This window comes from Babylonia areolata, chromosome 31, assembly GCF_041734735.1.
Source record: "Babylonia areolata isolate BAREFJ2019XMU chromosome 31, ASM4173473v1, whole genome shotgun sequence".
Classification (NCBI taxonomy): Eukaryota; Metazoa; Mollusca; class Gastropoda; order Neogastropoda; family Buccinidae; genus Babylonia; species Babylonia areolata.
The window spans coordinates 14,496,776-14,511,333 of NC_134906.1; the positions used below are offsets into that span (position 1 = coordinate 14,496,776).

At 41.6% G+C, this 14,558-nt stretch overlaps 1 protein-coding gene across 1 annotated transcript; it reads left to right on the forward strand.

Annotated features, from left to right (window-relative positions):
- Positions 1 to 240: 240 nt before the first annotated feature.
- On the forward strand, positions 241 to 5,010 carry LOC143275815 (uncharacterized). The gene is made up of 5 exons (XM_076580092.1): positions 241 to 319; positions 1,848 to 1,870; positions 2,533 to 2,679; positions 2,725 to 3,276; positions 4,746 to 5,010. Exons 1-5 carry the CDS (start codon positions 241 to 243, stop codon positions 4,893 to 4,895), a joined length of 951 nt encoding a protein of 316 aa, XP_076436207.1. The 3' UTR covers positions 4,896 to 5,010.
- The last annotated feature ends 9,548 nt before the right edge of the window (positions 5,011 to 14,558 follow it).

Here is a 14,558-nt window from a genome sequence, read left to right on the forward strand (position 1 = left end):
AACATCCACCTATACACCCACCAGATCATCCACCAGAACATCCACCTGCACACCCACTGGATGATCCACCAGAACATCCACCTGCACAGCCACCAGATCATCCACCTGCACAGCCACCAGAACATCCACCTGCACATGCACCAGATCATTCGCTAGAACATCCACCTGCACACCAACCAGTTCATCCACCAGATTATCCACCAGATCATCCACCAGAACATCCACCTACACACCCACTGGATGATCCACCAGAACATCCACCAGATCATCCACCAGAACATCCACCTGCACACCCACCTGATCATCCACTTCAATCTATGTTCGAAGAGGAGTACTACAGGGAAATACACTGAACCCCACATTATTTAATATATTTATAAATGATATTGTTGACTGGCTCCCAGATACCGATTCGCCAACAGTTAGTCATTCTCAAAACAAAAGTATCTCTTGTATTTTATATGCTGATGACTCAGTATTACTTTCAAAATCTAAACATGGCCTACAGCTGAAACTTAACCAGCAACATTTATATTGTAAGCAATGGGGTATTGAAATCAATAGAAGCAAAACAAAAGTTGTCATATTTTCGAGATCAGAACCACGAGCTCAAATGTTTTTTAAATGTGGAACAGAAGTTATAGAAACAATTGAACAATATAAATACCTGGGAATAATATTCCATAAATCAGGCAGTTTTGAAAAGGCTATGGAACATCTGGCAAAACAAGGTAATAAAGCTTCTCATATTCTTAAAAGATCTTTCAAGAATGAAAACATAAGCATACATATAATATCAAAATTATTTGACAGTCTCGTTTCACCAATGGAGCAGAAATATGGTTCCCCACTTGTGAAAAAGAAGATGCTACTTTTACCTTTGACAAACTATATAACCATTGTCTCATGAACAAATTTCCTCATGAGCATGTTCATTTAAACTTTTTTTAACAAATACTGGGAGCTGGAGTCCACAAAAAACCCCCACACATTTAGCAATACTTGGTGAAATAGGTAAATACCCCTAAGTTTAAAAGTGATTTGTCAAGTAATAAAATTTTGGTTTCTCATAACACAGGCAAGAGAAAATTCGTATATCAAAATTGTGTTTGACGACATGCCTACAGAGGAAACAAAACAGTGAACATGGATTAATTTCGTTGAACTTTTATTACAGAATCTTTGTTTAAGACATGTTTGGAATAATCAGTCAACATTCAATATTCATTGACTTAGCCACGTTATAATGAATAAAGTAGAATAATTTTTTATGGATATGTTTTATTCTGGAAGAGAAACAAATCTGAAAATAAACCTAAACTACTATTCTGTAATAAAATTACTCGTGAATACAGAACCGAACCTTATTTGCTTGAAGGATATCTTAATTATAATCAAAAACAATATTTGTGCAAATTAAGAATATCCTGTCATGATTTAGCAATAGAAAAAGGCCGATATTTCAACATCCTAAAAGAAAGGAGACTATGTTTACAATGTTAAACAATAGAGGATGAATATCATTTCTTATATGACTGTGAATTATACAAAGAAATTAGAATAGAAATCTTACAAAAAATTCAAAATTACATTCCAAATATTATTAAACCCTGTCAGGTAATACTGGAAGGCAAACTTATGGGACTGTTTGGGAAATTTATCAGTACAACTGCTGTCAAAAACAACATAGCGTGCAGGAGTGATTCAATCTTTTGTTCAATATTTATCTATTTTGTTTTGCTTTTTTGTGCATGGTTTCATGTAACTTTGCATGTGTGTCTTATAAAACTTGTTCAGGTTTAATTGACATTAAAATTGATTCTGATTCTGATTCTGATTCCCACCAGATTATCCACCAGATCATCCACCTGTACACCCACCAGAACATCCACCTGCACACTCACCAGATCATCCACCAGAACATCCACCTGCACAGCCACCAGATCACCCACCAGATCATCCACCTGAACAGCCACCAGATTATCCACCAGAACATCCACCTGCACAACCTCCAGATCACCCACCAGAACATCCACCTGCACAGCCACCAGAACATCCACCAGAACATCCACCTGCACACCCTCCAGATCACCCATCAGAACATCCACCTGCACACCCACCAGAACATCCACCAGAACATCCACCTGCACACCCACCAGATCATTCACCAGAACATCCACCTGCACACCCACCAGATCATTCACCAGATCATTCACCTGCAGACCCACCAGATCATTCATCAGATCATCCACCTGCAGACCCACCAGATCATACACCAGAATATCCACCTGCATACCCATCAGATCATCCACCAAAAAATCCACCTGCAAACCCACCAGAACATTCACCCACAAACCCACCAGAAAATCCACCAGAACATCCACCTGCACACCCACCAGATCATCCACCAGAACATCCCATCAGATCATCCACCAAAAAATCCACCTGCAAACCCACCAGAACATTCACCCACAAACCCACCAGAAAATCCACCAGAACATCCACCTGCACACCCACCAGATCATCCACCAGAACATCCACCTGCACACCCACCAGATCACTCACCAGATCATCCACCAGAACTTCCACCTGCACACCCACCAGAACATTCAGCAGATTATCCCCCTGCACACCCATCAGAACATCCACCTGCACACCCACAAGAAAATCCATCAGAACGTCCACCTGCACACCTACCAGAACATCCACCTGCACAGCTAACAGATCATCCACCAGAACTTCCACCTGCACACCCACCAGATCATCCACCAGAACTTCCACCTGCACACCCTCCAGATCATCCACCAGAACATCAACCTGCACACCCACCAGAACATTCAGCAGATTATCCCCCTGCACACCCACCAGAACACCCATCAGAACATCCACCTGCACACCCACCAGATCATCCACCAGAACATCCACCTGCACACCCACCAGATCATCCACCAGAACATCCACCTGCACACCCACCAGATCATCCACCAGAACATCCACCTGCACACCCACCAGATCATCCATCAGAACATCCACCTGCACACCCACCAGATCATCCACCAGAACATCCACCTGCACACCCACCAGATCATCCACCAGAACATCCACCTGCACACCCACCAGATCATCCACCAGAACATCCACCTGCACACCCACCAGATCATCCATCAGAACATCCACCTGCACACCTACCAGATCGTCCACCAGGACACCCACCAGATCATCCACCAGAACATCCACCAGAAGCCTCTCCTCCCACACCAGAACACAGTTGCACAGGTGAGTGGTCATGCTTCCCTGTTGGGATTCCAGGGACTGTGCAATGTCATCATTTTCCCTGTCTTTGTATTCTTCATTTATGTGACTCTTTCATCAGTTGTCTTGAATTTGAACTGGTTTAGATCTGCCTCTTCCATGACCATAATGATAATGTCCTCCAGCCTGGAGTTATTCATGTGTTGGGCCAGTTGTTTGACTGTCACTTGGACAGATTTTGTGTCTTCTAGGAGATTGGGTGAAGAGCATGCCAAATTTTGAGTTGTTTATGTATGTGAAAGTAGGCTCGGGGTTATCTCAGGTTTTCTTTCACAGGTTTTTCACTTGACCCCATTTGCCTCTATCTTTTGTCAATTCAATATTTTCTGTCCTCTCTCCATGGACAGATCATGACACAGATTAATGTTTAATGCCCAGAGCATCCATGAGTGCTGTCAGCAAACATCTTGTTTTTGTTGGCGAACCAGCAAAACAGCTTTCAAATGTTTGGATCAACACAAATATTGCCTTCATACCAACAGGATCCTTTGTGTTCTTTGCACACACAAAGTTGCTGGTCCATCATGGGCAAGATTTCACACTCACCTTTGGAACATACAAAACACAGTTCTGTGCCTTCTTGTTCATCTTCTTTTAAGTTTTGTCTGTCATTTAGGCTTTTGACAGTGTGCCACCAGTTTTTCACTGTCCACTTTTTAGTCTTATTTGATTTATTCGAACTTCAAGTCGGAATGCAAAAATTGACCATGTAAACCAGCTTGACAGGTTATCCAGACATGTGCATGTTTTGATGCCACTGTGTTTACTGATATTTTTTTTGAACATTTTGCAACAATAGAATTATTCCATACAACGGTACCAATTTATTCCTTGTTACTGGGATGTCTCTGACGTGTGAAGAAAGGAAATGAAGAACATTTTTCATGGACTTGGAACGTCTACTGGCACTAAGGGTCCTGCTCTTTTCAAAGCAACACATAGTCTCCAGGTAACCAAATCACAAAGTGGACATCAAGTCGCATGACAAAACAATTCATCATTCAGAGGTCATTGTTGCTTTGCTCCTAATCACATCACGCAGCTGCACCCAAAGGGCTTTGTGATGCTCCTTGATTTAGATTCATTCGTCAATGAGATTCAACAGTCATTACAAGTTTGTGTCTTTTGGTGTTTTTTGAATGTCATTTACTTTTTACATTACCATTCACACGGATATCAGTGTCATGGGCTTTGAGTGTATTTGAACACTTAGTCTCAGTGAAGCTTAAGGAGGCTGTCCTCCACACATGTCCATCACAAGCATGGCTCCTTACAGAGAATTTTCTCGCCACTTTGGTTTACTCTGTGTGTGTGTGTGTGTGTGTGTGTGTGTGTGTGTGTGTGTTCATGCATGTGTGATTGTGTAAACGTGTGTGTCAGTGTCTGTCTTTTACCTCAGCAGGTTGTAATTTTTATTTTACCTACTGGCACAGGATGAAAAGGACGATGCTGTGAGGAAACTGACCGTCTCCTGCCGAATGAACAAAACCCTCCCAGGTCATGATGAAGTGATGAAGATAGAGCCAAAGAACCAACATCCACACACTGGACTGTGGGCCTCACCAGGTGCATGCAGCAGCTGATTCTTGGTGTCCGTCCCCTCAAAAAAAAACCTTACGTTCAGCCTTTGGCAGATGGAGTTCTTTTCAATCCAGAAAATATTTTTTCAACAAACGTTTTATTACATTTATTTGTTGTTTTTTTTACACAAAATTAATGTATTGTTTCAGTTAGCTACGTTTACATTAGCTGTTTAAATGGAATGTATAAATGTCGTTATATTGTGTGGAGAAAGAATCCTTTTTGTAAAATCATTTGTATCTATTTAGAGCATTTTTCTTTCTCTCTCTTTTTTTCTTTGTGTATGAATAGCAACAGGAAAAGTATGATGAAGACGGACTTAAAATTAGTAAAGCTAATGTGTTCACTGGTTGCAGCTCAACAGACATATTTGTTAACTCTGCATTCTTTGTTACTTGCAATTATCACAAAGTACCAACTGCTCAATTTTCAGGGATCATACTGCTTGTCTGGCTCAGCATTAAGCTCAGTTGCCACCATGCTGACCCTGTTGACAAATTGAAGGCAGCTGATTTGTTTCACATGTTAACAGGCCTGAGGTCAGACTTCCGCAGTTTTAAATCTTCCATACCATCTTGGAATTTTAGTATTCGTCATTGTCATTTTCTCTTTTTTTTTATTGTGTGCATGTGCTTTGATGATGATGATGATGATGATGATATGGATACTTATAATCATAGTACCTGTCCTCAGTTGGAGACTAAGCTCAAATCGCTTTACAAACAAGGGGTCATTTGCACAACAGGCTGCCTACCTGGGTACAGCCGACTGACAGCTGCCATTGGGTGCTCATCATTCGTTTCCTGTGTCATTCAACCAGATTTCAGTCATGCACATATACATTCATATAGACACGTAACATTTCTCATTTTTTGTTTTTTTTGGGGTGCTTTTTTGTGATGGTGTTTTAAGTTCTCTCTCTCCATGTCTTTCTCTGTATTTCTGTCATTCTGTTTTTTGGGTTTGTTGAGGCATGGATATTGAGAGGGAATGTGTTTTTTGTTTGTTTTGTTTTTTGTTTAATGTCTTCTTCCCCACCCCACCCCAACACACACACACCAATGCCTCATGTCATCAACACTTTCGCACAACAGAAAGCCAATGGTTCTCCAAATAAAATTCTGAACTATTTAATTTCAAGCATACGTTTTTTTAATCATACATACCGTTCCCAGTGGAAACAGATAGAGCTGCAGATTTTGTAAATGAATGAATTATTAGACTGGTTAGTGATCTGTTACTCAAATGTCCTCTTGTTTCAGAAGAAAACATAGATCAGTTTTGCGCAAGCTATAGTTAGCGTTAATTCTAACAGGGTCTGACCCCAGTTTCAGTTTTTTGGCAAGGTTCCAGATGGTTTTCTCCAGAAAAGAATAACCTTCTTGTAATGAAAATGGAATATGTAATTGTTAATATTCATTGTTCCTTTTTTTTTCTTTTTCTTTCTTTCTTTCTTTTATGTATATATTTAAAAAAAAAAAACTTTTCACACAGCACTCACTCATTTCCCACAATCGATTTGTATGAAGGGATCCAATAATAGATTTATCTTTACATCACGAATGACCTTCAGTGTATGTAAATTCATCCCAGTGGTTTCACATGTCTAGTACTGTGGGGTGGCATTGGTCTCTGGATTCTGGCCATCCATCTTGTATGTCGGTTTAGAGTTGTTGCATTTGGTTATCATTCTGAGTAGCACTTTTTAGTTCTTTGGTTTTCTCATCACTGACTGGAAGGTGTTTCATTAAGGAGTGAACACAAAAATTGAATTCAGTGGCATCAGTGGCGTCATTTAGTTCTGCTGCCAGAAATTTTCTGGACAAGGTGTCTGCCATAGGGATGCTCTTGCCTGGTACGTGGACGATGGCCAGATCATATTTTTGGAATTGCAATATCATTCTCTGGAGTCTAGATGGTGCTTTGGCAAGTGGCTTCTTTGCGATTATTTCAAATGGCTTGTGGTTTGACTGAACTATGACTTTTTGCCAGTAAAGAAATGTGATGAAAACGCTTGCAGCCAAAGACAATTGCATATAGCTCCTTTTCTATTTGAGCATAGTTTTGCTCTGTGGAGGTGAGGGACTTTGAAGCGAATGCGACTGGTCTGTCTTCTTGCAGGATTACAGCTCCAAGACCATTTTTGCTTGCGTCAACCTGTAGTGTGACTGGCTTTTCTCTGTCGAAATATGCTAGCACAGGCTGACTAAGTATTGTCTCCTTTGTTTTCTTCGGTGCTTCTTCTTGTGGTTTGTCCCATATGAATTCTGTATCTTATTTGAGGAGATGTCTCATCAGTTTGTGAGATGTGAGAGGTTTGGTGCAAGTCTGGCGAGATAGGTTATGCCGGTCATGGTTTGAAGTTCTCGTTTGTCTTTGGGTGGGGCCATTTCCTGGATTGCTTTCAGTTTGGAAGGATCAGGTTTGAGGCCTTCTGCTGAGATGACATGTCTGAAGTATTAAACTTCTTTCTGTCCAGCAAACAGTTTTTCAGCGTTCAATTTCAAAATTGCTGACACTGTCTTGTCCAGTGCAGCACGCAGATTTCTGTCATGTTCCTCCACATCTTTGCCGCTGATGATCACATCGTCAACAAGTGGTGATACGCCTGGTGCTCCTTCAAATATTTCATCCATTTTTCTCTGAAATATGTCTTGGGCACTGATGATGCCAAATGGAAGTCTGTTGAACCTGTATCGTCCAAATGGTGTGTTGAAAGTTGTGAGGTATGATGATTTCTTGTCCAATCTTAATTGCCAATACCCAGACTGAGCGTCAAGCTTACTGAAGTATTTTGCTCCAGCCATTTTGGAAAGTGTGTCATGTAATGTAGGCCAAGGAATTGACCCAATCTGTAGGTTCTGTCACTTTGTGATGACTTCCTTTTCTTCCATCTTCAGTCGCTCTATTTTGAGATTTTCTTTTATTGCGTGTGGTACACGTCTTGGTGGATGGACAACAGGTGTTGTGTTGGGCTTCAGATCTATGGATACTTCACCTTCCAAGGCACCAAATCCTGAAAATACATTTTGGTATTCCTAAAGGATACTTTCTTTGTTAGTTGGGCCGTTTTCAACAGACAGGACAAGCTTGATGAGCTGTAGTTTCAGTGAGGTTTGTATACCAAGGGCAGCTTGTGAAGGGGTGTCAGTAATGTGAAAAAGACCTTGATATGTTTGTTCTTTGTATGTCAGCTTCATTGAGACGCAGCCTGCGATTTTCAGTGGTTGGCCTGTATAGCCAACAAGTTGATTTGAAGAGGGTTTCAGGGGTGGTGGATTTGTCATTTTCTTGTACATGGCCGAGGGGATGACATTCACTCATGTGCCAGTGTCTATTTTGAATCTGATTGTATCACTTGTATTGGTTGATATGCTGGCATAGACTGTGTCTTGTTTGTCGTTTCCACTGGTTATTGTGTTGAATAGATTTTCTTCCTCTTCATCACTGTCTTCCACGGTATGTACTGTTCTCTTTCTGTGTGGATTGTTCTGGTTTTTGTCTTTTCTTTGCCATGCACATTGTAGACCAGTGGTTGTATTTATGGCAGTAATGGCAAATTTGACCAAAAGCAGGGCATTCTCGAGGTCCGTGTTTGCCTCCACAGTTTCTGCAGCTGGTAGTTTTGTTGTATGTCCAGTCTGGTGGATTTTTGGTCGAGAAAGTTTTTTTCCTTATATTGGGGAATTCGTTTTGATTTTAAAACGACATCAGCACCTGCTGATGCTCCTTCATTCTCCATTGTTTGTAAGTACCGTTTTGTAGCTTCATGTGTGGTGGCTATTTCTATTGCTGTGTCCATTGTCAGAATGTCACCTTGTATCAAGTTTTTTCTCGTGCATCTTGAGAGAGAATTCCTGAGACAATTTTTTTCACGTACTGTTTAATCAGGTTTGACATATTTGCAGTCTTTGACAAGGTTTCTCAAATCTGTCACAAAGTTGTCAAAAGTCTCTCCGTTTTGCTGTTTTCTTTCATGGAAAATGTATCTAGCAAAGACAGTGTTCTTCTTGGGTGCTGTGTGTTCTTTAAACCTGTTTGTTATTGTTGTAACTTTCTTGCTGTCTTCTTCAGGCATGTTCTTTGAATTCAAAATGTTTGTTCCTGTTTCTCCAACCCATATCAGAAGCTATGCATCTCTTTCTTCCTGACTACAACGTCTAAGGGTCCTTTAAACGCAAGATCGGCTAGTTGTTCGAACTTTCTCCACTCTTCACAGAGGTTCTTGGCATTCCAATTAATGGAAGGATTTTGCTGTGGCGCAGTCATAATTAACAATAAGAAAATCACAAAAAAGCACAAAATATATGTCAATGAATTGCTGTTAAAGGTAATGAATAAAGTCCACATTCTTTGGTTATTTTGGTTGATGAATCACGAGTTCTGAAGGTCGTTGACGAAGCTTGGGGAGTGTTCAGTGTTTTCCACGTCTGCACTGAGCAAGCTATTTATCTGTTTGAACGATGTTCGTGATCGATGATACTTTAGTCATCGAGTTTAAATAAGCTTGGTCGGTACTTCTGACACCATCTAAAATTGTGTATGTGTTAACGGGATTATTTAGTGTGTGCGTTACTATCTAATAACTTCGGCAGGTTGCCGGTGGCTTGGTCCCAGCCGTTGCTCGTAAACAAATCCAGGGGAAGTACCCAGTTCCTTAATTACTAAGAGAAGTCACTGTAGTCAAAGATTGCAAATCGCGATCGATGTTGTCAAGTGTTACAGCTGCCACTGTAGAAGGACGTGCTTGTGTCGTCCCTGTCCTCCACTTCACGCACCAACGGTGGAACTCTGTTTCCATTTGCTCAGGGTCAGGCAAGTCAGATGACCACAACTCTGCCAGGCCTATAATGCCGTCTGGAAGCTGACGTGCACGCTCAGTGCGAGCAGCTTGCTCTGCAACAAGCATGAATCCATCAAATATTAGCTCTGAATTCTTGAAATGGCTGCTGAACTCGGACAGGAGATGGTCTTTAAAGGGCACTGCTATGCTCCGCCTGAAGTACTCCTCTGTTGTGTCTGCCTGCTGATTTTGCCTGCATGCTGTCCTTGGCATTGTCACATTTTCATTGACATTTTGTGCAAGCTCTGATGATTTGGTGAACCATGCTGTGAATATTCGATCCAGATTGGGTCGAATGTCACTGAGTGCGCTAGCTGTGTCTTCAATCTGTGAATATGCTTCACTGATGTCTTGTGCTTTCTGCAGGCCAACCGAGAGGGGCTTGATATACCCCAGGCAGTTTCTTGTGACCACAAACAAGACCATAAACTCACTGCTAGTGATGGTCGCTCTCAATCCCCGACATTTTGTCAGTGTGTCACTGTCCCAGTCCTCGTTTCTGTGTCAGCTAAGCAACGGTGCACGTACGGGAATAGGTTGGTTAGGGTTTCGAATGCATTGTGAGTTTCAATCCAGCGGGTGCGACACAGGTCAACAAGTTTTCGCTTGTTAGTGATGTCATATGGCGCTAAGACTTGCTCCAAGTAGCGCTGCTTCTTCAGAGAGAGTGCAAAGAAGAGAGAAAGTTCCTTTATTGTCTCGAACATGTTGCGGATGCTCTGCACATGACAGGCTTTAAGGTGCTCAAGCTGAGGCAGTGGACTGCACAGTGGAAGTACACAGCCTTGTTATTCAGTTCCGCGATCCATGCCTGCTCTCCTTTGAATTTGCCAGCCATATTGGAGCCTCCATCGTACCCCCGGCCCATGATGTCTTTGATTTAACCTGCAGACCCCACTCTTGAAGACAACTGAGAATCTTCTCCGTGAGTGATTCGCCTGTGATATGTTCACAATAAACGAAAGCAAGAAACTTTCCTTATGACTTGGGACGAGTCTACATAGCCTAAGATAACTGCAAGCTGTTCCCAGTTGGCTACGTCAGTCAACTCGTCAGCAAGAAGAGAAAAGTGTTTTGCCTCTTTCACTTCGGCGAGTAGTTTGTCTCTTATGTGGTCACCAATGAGTTCTATGATGTTGTTCTGGGTCGTCTTGCTGACGTAAGTGGCTTGACCCTTGCCAGGAAGAGAGTACTCTAGATGCTGTTGAAGAACTGTGTCTCCAGAATCAATGCGGAAATGGATAAGGGTATTGAAGTTGCTGTGATTGTCTTTATCCATGTCTTTATTCTTGTCCTCCCTGTGACCTCGTAAAGGAAGACCGTTCCTGCCACAAAATAAGACTCTTGATACCGCTGAGTGCATGCCTTTTCGGCAACTTGAATCTGATGCCATTGAACAGTCGCAAGGGACATGACTCTTAACATGATAACTGAGGCCGATGTTTCTTTTTACCGCAGTCTTGTTCAAATGATAATCAAAAGAACTCCTGTCAAAAAAACAACAACAATAGCAACAAAACAAACAACAACAACAAACACACTTGGAAGCCCCCCATAACCCGCTTCTGTCTGACAGTGTGTGTGATGTGAATGTAAGTGGGAGAGGGGTACTTTGTTCCTTTCTTCTTTTTGGTCCCAGGGGCGGTTTCCGTGCACCCAGGAACTCCCCCCCCCCCCACCCCCCACCCCCCGCCACCCATAATCCGCCTCTGGTATGAGAATACACGAACCATTTATCCGATATTTACTTGTATAATCAGGAGATTATTCGTAGTCCATGACAGAACAAATTTACTGCACTTTCATTAGTTTCTTCCTAGCTGAATTATGAAAGTTATTGTCTGATGGATGAATCAGTGAAGTCCGGCTAGTTTTGATTGGTTATCCAGTGAAACTAAATGATTTTCTGTTCATATTCAACTGAACAAAATCTCAGATTTAATTCTTGTCGTTCAAAGTGTCTGAATGGTCAGTGTTGAGCAGCACATGTGCATGCACACATACCCATGACATTGTAATTTTAGAGTTACTTGTTTTTTGAACTTTGACACAACGTGAACTTTGATATAATGTGAGTTTTGCCATAATGTGAGTTTTGCCTCGGTACTTTTTATGACCACATCTCTGTTGTGAAGTGGCCAGGTTTGCTTTTGCATTCCTTGGAGCAATGTTGATTCTGGAACATGCAGCCTTTGTCACATTGAGAAGGTTTGCTCATTTGCCATCTATCTTGGGTTGAAAAGAAAGTTTATTGCTTTTGAAGAATGGTTGTGTTATTCAGATCATTGAAAAGTATTTAGGGCAGATTGAATTTTCGAATGACGGGCGCAACAGCCGAGTGGTTAAAGCGTTGGACTTTCAATCTGAGGGTCCCGGGTTCGAATCTCGGTAACAACGCCTGGTGGGTGAAGGGTGGGGTTTTTCCTATCTCCCAGGTCAACATATGTGCAGACCTGCTAGTGCCTGAACCCCCTTCGCGTGGATACGCAAGCAGAAGATCAAATACGCACGTCAAAGATCCTGTAATCCATATCAGCGTTCGGTGGGTTATGGGAACAAGAACATACCCAGCATGCACAACCCCTAAAACGGAGTATGGCTGCCTACGTGGCGGGGTAAAAACGGTCATACACGTAAAAGCCCACTCATGTATATACGAGTGAACGTGGGAGCTGCAGCCCACGAACGAAGGAGGAGAAGAAGAATTTTCGAATGATTCATTCATTTTCACTGAAATGGATTTGAAACGAAAATTAAACTGTGATCAGTTAGGACTCAGTTGCATGGCAAAGTTGGATTTTTAATTAACTATATTTGGTTTCAAAGTAACCAGAGTTGATATTTGAGTATGTGGCATATCGATATTTGAATATGTGGCAATCATAAACAAGAAATTGTCATCACGCTGATAATGTTTAGAACAATTGATATAAAATTTCATTTTAAAACGAACTTGAAATTATTTTCACATTAGAATTATTTTCACACTTTTTGACTGAATGGTATTGGAGTGAATCCTTGAATCTAAGGAACAGTTTTATTGTAAATGGAGCCAGATTGTGGATTTTTTACACATATATTTATTAGTTGTAGTTTAACGCCCCCCCCCCCCCCAGGTTTTTCTGGATTTTTGTGCCCAGTTTTTGGTGCATGTGTAATTTGAAGTTAACAAATGTAATGTCTGCCTATTGCTGATCAACCCTTTTAACCAACGAACTCTCTCGTCTTGCCATGCTGGTAAAGCACGAATACCCCCCTACCCCCCACCCCCCCTTCCCCTCCCCCCAGTACATGTGTGTTGCAGATTATTTTTAAAGGACATTTTAGGAAAGGGGAGTATTTTGAAAGAAGTGTGGCAAATTATACAGTCAGAGATGAATTTCAATGTGTTTGTTTTTGTTGTGAATAAACGCACACACACACACACACACACGCGCGCGCATGAACACACACACGCACTCATGCATACTCACACAAACACACATACATGCGCGCGCGCGCACACACACACACACACACACACACACGCACACAAACAGTGGTGTGTCTCTTTGAATCTCTGTCTCCCTCTCTCGCCTCTGTTTCTCTGTCTCTCTCTTTGTCTGTCTGGCTTGATATCTCTCTTTCTCTGTCACTCTCAGACACACACACATGTATACATACACACACATTCATACACACACAAACACACATGCACGCATTCGCGCGGGTACAAATACAAACAACACCCACACACATACATACGTATGCACACACAAATACACCCCCACACACACCAGTTAAAAAATATATCTACCTCTTTCATTTACAAAATCTGCAGTTCCATCTGCTTCCATTAGAAACGTTTTATATGACAATGAACTTGCGTTTGAAATAGTTCAGAGTTTAATCAGGAGCGAAACGAAACGAAACGAATTTTTATTTAACGAGGGTAGTGGAGTAAGCACAGCTGCATTTTTACATCCAGCCCTCAAGGGCAAAGAAGAAGAAGAAAAGAAGAAAAAAAACCCACCCCAAAACAAACAAAAAACCCAAACCAAAACAAAACAGAGGAAACACACACACACACACACACACACACACACACACACAATTACATATGAAAATAAAAGGCATAAATGAAAGCATGCACATTACCTAATTAAGCACGACACGAGAGACTGTCATTGAAAACATCAAATCATTAAGGGGGAAAAAAAGGAGGAGGAGAGATAGATTGACAGAGATGAGACATGGGTGGTGAATCAAAAGCAAACTTCATTTTCTATATTCATAAAATATCATAGCCCCATTGGCTCTTTTGGTAATTTTACTGTTTGTTTGTTTGTTTCTTTTTTTTTCTAATTGAAGAGAGAGGAATCGGGAAAGCAGTGATGCTTTAAGGCATGGGTGGGGTGGGGAAGGTGATGGAGTTTCGTCTAAAATCACAATTGTGGATAGACGTTAAACAAAAGAACGAACGAACAACACAGAGAGAAACATAAACGCACACAGACAGACAGACACACACACACACACACAGAGTTGAGAGGTAGGTAAAGACAAAACGGGGCATGATTGGGTCTAAAAAACGCCAAACCCCTTTGTGAAGAGGGGCACTGACATATGATCACAACGACACATTTCGCTCCCAGATCTAAACAACGTATACCGTGATGCGATTGGTTGCATTGAAGGCTGGCGAAAATTATGTCCATATTATGTAAGTGATGAGATGATGATGATGAGATGATGATGATACGGGTACTTTGGCTACATAGAGCCAATCCTCGGTCGGAGACCACTGAAGCTCTAGGCGCTATACAGACACAGAGTCATTTGC